The sequence below is a fragment of the Strongylocentrotus purpuratus genome, unplaced genomic scaffold (assembly GCF_000002235.5).
Source record: "Strongylocentrotus purpuratus isolate Spur 01 unplaced genomic scaffold, Spur_5.0 spur5_scaffold_3, whole genome shotgun sequence".
Taxonomy (NCBI): domain Eukaryota; kingdom Metazoa; phylum Echinodermata; class Echinoidea; order Camarodonta; family Strongylocentrotidae; genus Strongylocentrotus; species Strongylocentrotus purpuratus.
In genome coordinates this window covers 25,168,883-25,179,881 of record NW_022145609.1, presented here as the reverse complement: position 1 = coordinate 25,179,881, position 10,999 = coordinate 25,168,883, and the positions used below count along the sequence as shown (strand labels likewise).

The 10,999-nt window shown below is 36.3% G+C and overlaps 1 protein-coding gene across 2 annotated transcripts; it reads right to left on the bottom strand.

Moving 5' to 3' along the window:
- Positions 1-3,220: 3,220 nt before the first annotated feature.
- Positions 3,221-8,725, bottom strand: LOC100893959. 2 transcript variants are annotated; one of them, XM_011674195.2, is made up of 7 exons: positions 8,356-8,725; positions 7,195-7,418; positions 6,650-6,776; positions 5,500-5,573; positions 5,180-5,254; positions 4,645-4,876; positions 3,221-3,998 (listed from the first exon to the last, which is right to left on the bottom strand). In XM_011674195.2, the coding sequence occupies exons 1-7, from the start codon at positions 8,519-8,521 to the stop codon at positions 3,865-3,867; spliced, it is 1,032 nt and encodes a 343-aa protein (XP_011672497.2). In that variant the 5' UTR covers positions 8,522-8,725; the 3' UTR covers positions 3,221-3,864. The 2 variants fall into 2 exon arrangements, with proteins under 2 accessions (XP_011672497.2, XP_003730978.2); XM_003730930.3 differs by lacking the exon at positions 8,356-8,725 and adding an exon at positions 7,789-7,890.
- Between the last annotated feature and the right edge of the window lie 2,274 nt (positions 8,726-10,999).

Sequence of the window (10,999 nt, the reverse complement as noted above, 5' to 3'; positions counted from 1 at the left end):
GCTTCGGAGAAATTAGTGGGACTCTGGAAGTACACAGGAACACCATTGAGCAAGCTTGTACAGGTATGATTATGATTCTTGCTATCGCCAATATATTAAAATACTTGTATAAATATAGTACGTTCAGGCCCCATTTCAAATGCACTCTGGGAAAGTTTGGTTGATTGTGTGTGTGTTTGGGTGTGTGTCTTTTATATTCAGAGAGTAACCACAGTGATTTATCGATGTTTTAAGCGATTTCAGTGGATCATTACAAAAAGTATGTGAAAATAGTGTCAAATAAAAATAAGTATAGAAATAACAATATCAGCTTTTTCTGGTTGTGTTCGTTGTCAAGTGCGAAAATTCATCTAAAATGCTGGATGGATACATTTCTAATTTTCTCATTTGGTTCCAAATTAGATCTGCCTACCGGGTAAGTTATTGTAAAGTACAGCTTTAACATGATCCTTAGTTTGAAACCCCATAGTCTGTTTATTTCTTGTGATTGATACTTAAAGGGATCGTTTAACAATGTTAAATCTGAGATACACAGCCCTACGTGTTATCAGTGTCTGTGATATGGTGTTATATTGAAGCCCTAAAAAAATTGCGCTTCAAAATGATCAAGAAGTGCCTCAAAAAAGTAAAAAATCTTTGAGTGACCGGTTTTACCATACTCGTTTTCCCCAATAGACTGTAGTGTTATGAAAACCGTCAGGCGAACGGTTTTCAAAATTTGTAATTCCAATCATAAATTAATAAATATCTTGATAATCAGACAGGCGATCGGCTTGTAAAAGTCATGGGGTTCCTGACTGACCTAAAGGTTTATAATTATCATTGCATCATGAGCTAAATCCGGAATTTTGTTTCAGAATCTGAGACAAAGTTACCAGATCCCTTTAAGTTGGTTCTAAAAGATTTTTGAAAATTAATGAGAATACAGTCAAATCTACCTGACAACCACCTGACCACTTTTCATGTTTCCATTGAGTGGCCTTCACTACAGCCAGGTTTCACTGTATCCTATATGATTTAGGTGCATTAGCCTATATACCTGTTCTCTATTACTTGGCATGCACTTCAAAGAAGTTCAATGAACTAAAGACTCAACATGTGTAGGATGCATACTATTGTTTTCCTATTTTAGGGCCAAAAGGGCATTAACTTCTCTAAAGTTACATGACTCTAACACCCTTCTGGATCTCAGCGGATGGTATTACGTGACCCTCACCCAATGAGAGTTAGTTCCTGTCTCTGGAGCCCAAGGCCCAAGTAAACCAAGCTATGAGTAATAACTCAACTCATGTCTTGTGTATTATGTTGTAATGATCAGGAGTTATGAACCCTGGTAAAGAATCCACCTGTTGGTAAAGAATTCACCTGTTGAGAAAGAGAGAGGGAGGGAAGGAGGCAGCCCCTGTAAATATACCATATATGTATTTGTTTGTTTATTTATTTACATATTTTAAAATTTATTTATTCATTTATTGTTTAATTTAATTTTCATATTTTTACTAGATTGATTGATTGATTGATTCATTGTCATGTTGGGGGGGGGGGGGGAGTCTTTGTGTGATAAGTAATATGCCGCCCCCCCCCTGTAACTCCAAGAACACCCTTGACAAAGAAAGCCCCTGTGAAAACAATCATTCCAATGAATTATAATGCTTAAAATAGCTGAGTGCAATAAAGAATTTCCTTTGTTTTTTAATTGCTGTTTACCTATCTGCAGAATGCTTGTAGATGTACCTCACCATGCGTCAGTACCTCAAATCTAGGATTAGGGTAAGGATAGGAATATGGTTAGGGTTATGCCTCCGGGTCAGGGTCAGGGTGTGGGTTAGGCAGGGGAGAAAAAAATTGGGGGGGGGGGGGGGCTACTTTTCAAGCTTGCTTGCATGAAAATAACACTCTTTAATTTATTTTGCATTGAACTTTATGCAAATTTTTGGGGGCTCTTTTATGACTTTCGGGGGCTCTTTTTGGCATTTCGGGGGCACATTGCCCAGAACCCCCATGTATTTTTCCCTGGGGTTAGGGCTCCTTTTGTAGGGGGGTATTTTGCATTTGTTCCAGTATTTGATGAAATGTATTTAGACTGATTATGATAGAAATCAGACAATGAAATGTGACCTTCTACTATCCAGGGAGTTAAGGGGTGTGTCATTCACAAAGTTATGTAATACTTTATTGCAAGATCCTTGGGCCTGCTTGCCCTAATGTAGTAGGTTCATGCCTAATGCAATCGATTCTCGACAATTGGTGGAATGTTGTAGACCCTGATCAGTTATTTAAAGGTAATGCAAAGTTTTGGGAAATTTGGAAAATTGGATTGATAGTAATTCTTGAAAATCTTGGTATATTTAGATGCCCCTGTGAAATTTATTATAAGCACTAAAAAATTTAGCCCCTGAAAAATTGAATAATCATATATTTACTGGTGTTCCCGGTAAATTTCATATATTTCAAATAGCCATTCCATGGTAGCTGCGACCATGAAAATCTAAGAATATGCAGTTCAGATATATAATTTCCAAACAGTAATAGCTAATTGGTCGATCGTAGTCAAGAAACATTGTTTTAGAGCTAAAGTAATATCAGTCTTGAGAGGCTGTATACAATATAAGAGTTTATTATTTACAATTTCATCACTTTAGACTGGATGGAAATCGATTGAATCATTGAATATTGTTAGATCGCATATGCTTCCAATATGTCCATTTGAACCAAATTCATGACCCCATACCAAAACTCTGATTAACTTTGAGATGCATAGTTGTCGGCTTTCATGGTGAATTCGACACCATTCGGGTGTTTAGAATACATAGAGCTTGCTGCAAGCTTGATAGTAGCTTGTCTGGTGTTAGCTTGCCGCAAGCTTGCTACCATTATTCGTTCTTGCATGATAATATCTAGTAACTTTATGAGTTCATGCCAGTTTGCATGGTTCTACAAATGTAAACAAGACTATTTCTCAGCCAATCAGAACACATACTTATTAGTTATACTGATAAAAATACATAAATTAGAGAGTGAATGTTAACATTTTTGTAGTAATGGAATAATAGTAACAGTATGGACAATAACATCGACAGAGATCTACAAAAGACACATCATTCATATATATATATATACTTGTTTTATTATAACCTGGACCACGACACCTCCACTTCCACATGTACATCATTAAAAATGGGAACTGCGTCCCAAAGAGGTCAAAATGAATACTTGATCAACTTGACTGTGAGACTTCTGAATACTTCATCAACTATTCTCCTATATCTATCTCTATAACGAAAAGTACATGAAAACATTGACCAAAAATTATTCACAGCTTTTGATATCTCAAAATGTTTGTGTGTTGTTTTTTTTCTCTCTCAAAAATGAAAGAAAATGAAAGGTATTGGCAAGTCTGGTGCCACAAATTGGATACATAGAACTTGAAGTGGAGAAAATTTGTGAAACTGTTCCCCAAAGATAATGATTTTACCAAATGTTAATTTATAACCATTTAATAGCATTTTGGTAACAAAACATCTTCTGTTCTTTGTGGGTGCCATCTTGTTTAGAGAAAAAAATATTCATATCATGGAAATATACATGTGCAACAAATAAAAGATAACCTTTTCATAATTGATGTAAAAACGTTGGATAAAATTGTAAGTGAATACAAAACATATTACAGTTTACAACAATTAAGATTAAAATCTGATGACAAAAATGCTTTTCAGATACATAGTCTTAAATTACTTATTCATTGTTTGATTTTAAAACAAAATCTTTCACCATTCTGCTCTTTTGATTTTCCTGCTTTCGTAAAGTACTTTCACCAGAACTGGCCTTTAAAAATAAGACCTTACCTGCCAAATATTTTGTTCCTTAAGTATCAACATTTTGTTTGGTTTTTAGGGATCTGCGGGCCGTGCCACATTTCTGATTTATTTTTCGGTTGAAATCCTTGGGAGAGAAACATTTTTGGTCGTCCTGGGTTTTAAATCTTCGCAAGACACATTCTGGGGAAATAAAAAAATATAAAAAAATAGTTAAAATAAATATATAGTTAAATCAAAGTTCAAATGTATATTTTTTTAAGTTTAGGTAAAAGTAATTAGATATTTGACAAACATGCAATCTCTAGTACCATGTTTCAAAATTTTTCAAATTATTACCATTCATTACTGAAGCAGATTAGTAAAATTGTATCTTAAATTGCTTATTTAGACGATTTTCTTCTAATAAAAGGGTGATATTCACTGTGATTCAACCATAGGATTTATAACATGAAAGTGGTTGAATATTATTTCCTGGTTTTAACTATAATAGTACCCCCTGCTTTCAGTATTTCATTTGAAGAAAAAAAATGAAACCTAAAAAAAGTGATACCCGAACAATAAGTGAGACTAGTGAAATTGCAAAGTAATGAGGCAAGGAAATAAACGTGTTTGCACTATGTAAACAAAAATGTAACACTATGTATTGAAATTACATTAAAACCTGTCAATTATATATTTAGGTGGTCTGTCATTGACAGATCATTTTTTTAATTATTATTATTATTATTATTATTATTATTATTTTTTTTTTTGGGGGGGATGGGTGAAGGCCTGAAGGCATACCTGTTACAGTGAAAACGAAAAGAGCAGTTGTTTAAAACATTACCTTTTATTTGGTTTAACTTTTTCGGGTCGAGCTTCTCATGACCTCCCTCCTCTCCCTTGTTCACAGCAACTCTTGCCCCGCAAGCGTTCCCAAGTGCCAGAGTCTTTAACCCAAAGACAGCATCTAGAAGGGCGTTTAGGAGGGCCTCCTTTGTTGTGCCCTTCTTAAACACGTTTCTTTTTTCAATTTCCGTCAGGATCGGTTCTCCTCCGGGGAATAATGGCACCAGTTCCTGAGAAAAATATAGCATTTAATCAAATTTATTAGCAATGTATTTTTGTTGTCCAAGTTCTTTGCTTTTAATTTTTCTTCAGCTCTAATAGAAACAAAATTTGGATATAACAGAGTAATTTCTTCAGTTCCGGTGAGTTTGTTTTAACAAAGTTCTACTGCAACAGAATATTTGGTAAAACTTAATGATTTTTTACAGAAAGATAAGCAGTCGACAAAATACATTTATGATGTAGATCACTTTATTAATGTTTGTTTTTGCGAATCGCTACCAAAAAATGTATTTAAAAAGAAGTCAACTTACAGAAGACGATGAGGCCGTACTCTGTGTACCCAAAGGCTGGGGGTCCTCGTTTTCAAAGTGCGTCGGTGAGCAAGTCTGGCAGAAGAAATGTATACAATTTATTGACAAACTTTGCCACATCTTACAAAAGGAAAAGAAAGTTTGATCCTACTTGATCTGATTACACTGCAAATTTTTTTTAAGATTCAGATGTAACTACAATTTTACTATACAAAAAGTACAGTACAAAATATCACAGACTCACAAGCTGTATTCTTCAAATTATCATCCCTTTCTGTTAATCACTACTTTAATTAATTATATTAATTGTTTAAACTCACCGTGCTGCTCACAGATTGGCCACAGACCAAATCACTGATTGCTCTTATCAGTCTCCTTTTCTTTGGGGTGATATCTGTATTCGAAACAAAAAGAGGGAATACCTTAAAGACCCTCTCGGAAGGGAACGAATAATTTAATGAATTATATAACAATGGACAGCTTATAAGCCATAGATTACAATGATATCAATTACCGGTATATGCTATTCTAGTGTCTGTCATAGGAGTAATTACAGCTCTCTGAAAACTCCAACATCCAAAGTTTTGAAAAATCAGAAATTGTCAACCTAAAAACTAGATATCAACTTGATGACATCAATTAAGCATGGCTCATTGCCTCAGCTATGTAGGCGAGCCAATCCGGTCCACGTTATGTCATCATATAACTTCAGCAAATTTGACCCCTGTTGACCCGTAATTTAATTTTGCTTTTGTGCAATAATGAAAGGGAAAAGTTATTCCTTTATATTTGTATCTTATGTTCATTCAGCTTTCCATTGATATAAATTGGTATTTTCATTGAATAGGGTTTTAAATAGTGAAAGCTGTCGGCATTCATTAAAAAAACAAAAACATGATACCGGTAAATAAAAATTAACCTGGCAGTCACATTTTTTCATGAACTTGATAGATATTGGTGTGTGTCATGGTTTGAAGTCGAACAACTTCTCTGCAATGCTTAGACAATGAAATTGCAATATCAACATGCTTTAAGATATATGGCTTTGCCATGGTATGGTTAGAGGATACTGCTGTTTAAACAAAAATATATCAAAAATATAAACCAAAGCCGAATAATATGGAATATTAATACCAAAGAATGTCACTAAATGTTTAATTGAATATGAATATCTCAGGACCACCTAAACAAAATATCAATGGAGAGTCGAATTTAAAGCCCCTCTGCACAAGTTAGGTCAGGATGGATTAGACCTCCCTGCACGGTCACTGACAGGTGGTTATCTCATCAAATCAGCTCTCGATTAACATAAGAAAAAAGGGATCATGGGGGACCAATGGTCACCGCTTAGGCATTGTTTTCTATAGAGGGCGCAAGTAGCTATAAGTAGCGTAGTGGGGCTTTAATAAGCCCTCCAAAACACAAAGCAACACACACACACACACACACAAAATATCATTCAGTTCATACCTTCAGTGAAGAGGGTTCCCTGCCTGGCCTGTTTTATAGCTGCAATTATCTTGTCCTTTTCGGCAACCTCCTCCTCCAAAGCTGCAACCCTCCTTTTCAGGCTATTGATTTCTTCTCTGTGTGTAGACTAAAAATAAATTAATAAAACATATAATTTTGGGCACATTGTTGTATTTATTTTATACCCACATAACTAATCAGTGATATGTGCCATGTGTGAAGATACGTTGAGCTTTTGTGTGTGTAAACTGATATGTCTTCTAGCTACCAGTGTTTACGATTACAATTTGAGATGAAAAACTGGTTTTGTTTCTATGCAAAAGTGAAATTGAAAGATATTTCTAAACAGACGCTGACCTATCAATATGCATTTCATTTTTAGATTGATCAGCATCACATTTCAAACTTAACATTTAAAGGGATTATCATTTTCTGGGTTGCATGGTGCACATGACTAATGAAAATTCACAAAGGGTATCACCAAGTATTTACTGCATGAGCTCCAAAACTATTCAATTTGACTTCGAGATAAGATTTGTACTCACAGATGCTGATTCGGCAAACGTTTGCCTCCAGAGTTCATTTTGTGCCTCTGCACTTGCCTCTGCAGGAGCTGTCAGGGCAAGAATTGGCAGGGTAAGAGCGGGCAGGGCAAGAGCGGGCAGGGCAAGAGCGGGCAGGGCTGGTGGGGCAAGAGGTACTTCTAGATTACCTAATTCTCTTAGTAACGGGACAACATCCTGTTCCTCTTCCAGCTCTATTTTGATTTCTATCAAAGAAAAACAGAAAATACATTATTAAAATTGATATATATCTTTTCTCAGTTATTCAATTAGATATCTGGCAAGGAAATGCTTGTAAAAAAAAAGTTATAACAAAAATGGAAACCATTTACAACTTTGGGAAGTAGAAAAATCGAGAGCTTGTTTGCATGCTTACATGCAAACCTTAACTTCACCCTCTGTGCAATATTGTCCAATCCAATCCAAAAGATATATGATAAAGCGCCTTTTCCTTGCAGTTACAAAGCGCGCTGCACACACACTCCACAATGTTTGGGCCACTTAAAAACAAAAATTAGACACTTGTCAGAGATCTGTCAAGTATATAGGCTGGTAATAAAGTAATTTATACTTTACCCAACTTGCATTCCACTTTGGCACTTTCACAGGACATTTCATTTTTGTGTTCTTCCATTCTGTGCTATAAGAACTTCACTACAAATTCAGGTGTGACTCTACTGCTTGGTGTGTAGGTGCAAAAGTGCTTTCTTCTTATCTCTACTCCTCATGTTTATACAGCATCTCAATCTTGGTTACATAATATCCTAATATACAGGGTTATTTCACTGGGTGGTACTGAAGGACACAGCTGAATCAGGGATTAACTGACATCTCCCTGGCTGGATGTAGCTGGTGTTTGTATACACCTGGGGATTAAGGCTCTAGACACTGATAAGACACTGATAAGACACCATGCACCCCCTCACACAGGGCCATCACAGTACCTACTTTCCCTGAAAATCACATTACTTTCACCACCATGCAAATAAATTAACCATGCTGTCCGGGGGCCCCTCATCAACAATACACACATTGTCATATGTTGAGGAAACCAGAAGGAAATATTCAGGATGACTGATTTTATAATATAAGTCTGGCAACAATAGTCATACTAGTTTAGAAATAATTAATATATCGACTTACCAGCCATTTTAATGATCTTCTCCCACAGTGAAACTTGATTTGTGACATCACAGCTCCCATCTTCTGCCATTCCAGCTCTGCAAGCTTGTATACCGTATACACAAGCTCTGCAAGCTTGTACAGGCAAGAGTATATGCTGTACGTAAGCTAGAATGCAAGCTTGCATACAAGCTGAGTGTGTACTTATAGTATACAGGCTAGATTGTGTACCCTGCAAGCTAGAATGCAAGCTTGCATACAGGCAGAGTATGTACACTTATAGTATTCAGGCAAGAGTATGCTCTGCAAGCTCGAATGCAAGCTGCATACAGGCTAGAGTGTGTACACTTATACAGGCTAGAGTGTGTATCCTGCAAGCTAGAATGCAAGCGTGCATACAGGCTAGAGTGTGTACACTTATACAGGCTAGAGTGTGTACCCTGCAAGCTAGAATGCAAGCGTGCATACAGGCTAGAGTGTGTACACGCATACAGACAAAAGCATATGCCTTGCAAGCTTTAGATTGTGCACCTGCACGCTTGCAGTGCATATCCTTTTTGCCGTGTGCATTGCAAGCTTTGAAAGAGCTTTAGTTTGACCTTGTGCAAGCTTGCTGGGCATACACTGTCGGCCTGCAAGATTAGATTGCAAGGGCTTCAGATTGCGCTCCTGCAAGCTTAGAGGGCATATCTTCTTGGCATGCAAGTTTGCATAAATATAAGTAGGAACTTCTGTTCATAGCTTGGCAATAAGGATGATGCCTATCTTCTCCATCATCATCCTAAGATTTAAGATGATAAAGAGAGGATAATCATGCAGATTTACATCATAACATTTTGTCTAATCTCCCCTTTAAGGGATGATGAATATTATTATTTCATACCTTTTTCTTATGATTGGTATTAAAAAGTGCACTCTCATATCTGGTTTGAAATCTAGTACCGGACTAGATACGTTAGTGGATTTAGGAAGAGATTTGAAATCTGGCATAGAAAGTTACCTGTGTAATCTACTAAGATGTTGATGTTCGAAAGATATGACCTACACAAATTCACAGGAATTTTGTTTTTCATTGGAACTTCACAGGTATATGACAGAGGTTTATGCAAAGATTGTAGGTGGTTCACGTTTGAAATTGTGTGTGAATGATGTATAGTTTGGTTCGACAGGGGACAGAGCCAACTTGCCTCCTCTAACCAATAACCAATAGATACCAATAACCTCAAAGTGTAAGACTGTGTCTTAAAGTATACAGAAACTTGTGTGAAACTAACGAATGAAAAGATGTCATGATGATGTCATACAGGTAACATGATACCTAGGAGGTAACCAGCTATGTCACTGTGACATCCCTACCTTTTGCCACAAGCCAACATTTTTTCATAGATCATGTTCAGGTGAATCATTCTGAAATCAGCATGGGTTTTGTTCTCAAGGCTTTATAAGAGCACTTGGGCCATCAATATTTGTGACAAATACTCTTTTCACACTGGTTTTGCTTAACCCTGTACTTTGCTTAGCCCCGTACTATCCTTAACCCTGGACTAGCTTTTTGGGCTTTTCACACATGCTGGGGAGGGGAAGGGGGGGGGGGGGGGGGGAGGAGAGGAGGTACAGAGGGACAGAGGGACAGACAAAGAGAGGGGAGGGAGGGTTTGGATATGGACCTACTACGTGATGACACACTCTGCGGGAGTCCCAACATCAGCTGTCAAATAAAGATATTGATTGATGTAAATGAGACAGTTGTCAATCATAATGAAACATTCATCTCTGATAAATCTCTTTTGATTGGTCATAATCATATCAAAGAGTTTCAAATGGATCATGTTTTGTCATAGAAATAAATTGTTGGACAGCCCATAGGTACTTCTGTCAGTTGGAGGTCAAGTATATTCAAGGTCAAGTCATTATGAGTGAGAACTAGTGACCTTTTAAGTTTCATTACCGGAAAAGAATCCTTATAGGCAATTGAAAGTACAATATCCTATTTGTAAAGTAGGAAATCAATATGTTTCAGATTGTAATTCTTGTTGTAATTCATGTAAGCAATTGAAACCATTGGGGGAGATTCCCTCACATTGAGTTTAGTTTAGTTTTAAAAGATATATTCTAAAGAGATACTTTAACTCATTACTTACCGGAACCAGTCTGCTCCTGAAAGTATATGGGAATAAAGGAATTATTCAGTTGTCAATGGAGTACTTTACCATTCAGAAAAAGGTTTTACATATAACTTCAAACTTCTCAACTCTGTTCAATTTCTAAATTATGATATATAATATATATACTAATTTTCCTAAACTTGAACTATTACATTATTTAGTAACCCCTTATATGCCTTGTAAGGGAAAGTCTTGTCCTAGAATGATAATGTTCTACTAAAAGCTTACTCTCAATCATCTTGTGTATTTCCTCCTGAAACCCAAATAAGTATATACTATGTAAAGAGTTTCCCTGGGAAATATCTGAAGCCAAAGTTACAATGAGACAAAGAAATATACCCTTGTTATTGACTCTTGACAAGTCTATTTCCTTCATAAATCTAATGGCATAGAAAGAAAATTAAAAAAATGTAGGGGAAATTGAGATACTGTTGAGGGGGGGGGGGGGGAGGGGTATTATTAGCTTTATATTGATATTTATATTTACCAACCAATGGCAC

Excerpts from the sequence above, each read along its gene's own strand:
- LOC100893959 (XM_011674195.2), bottom strand. The coding sequence starts at position 8,521 with ATGCAAGCTTGCATTCTAGCTTACGTACAGCATATACTCTTGCCTGTA. Across the intron at positions 6,777-7,194 it reads CGTTTGCCGAATCAGCATCT|TCTACACACAGAGAAGAAAT; the intron begins GTGAGTACAAAT and ends ATTTATTTTTAG. Across the intron at positions 5,574-6,649 it reads GGGAACCCTCTTCACTGAAG|ATATCACCCCAAAGAAAAGG; the intron begins GTATGAACTGAA and ends TTTCGAATACAG.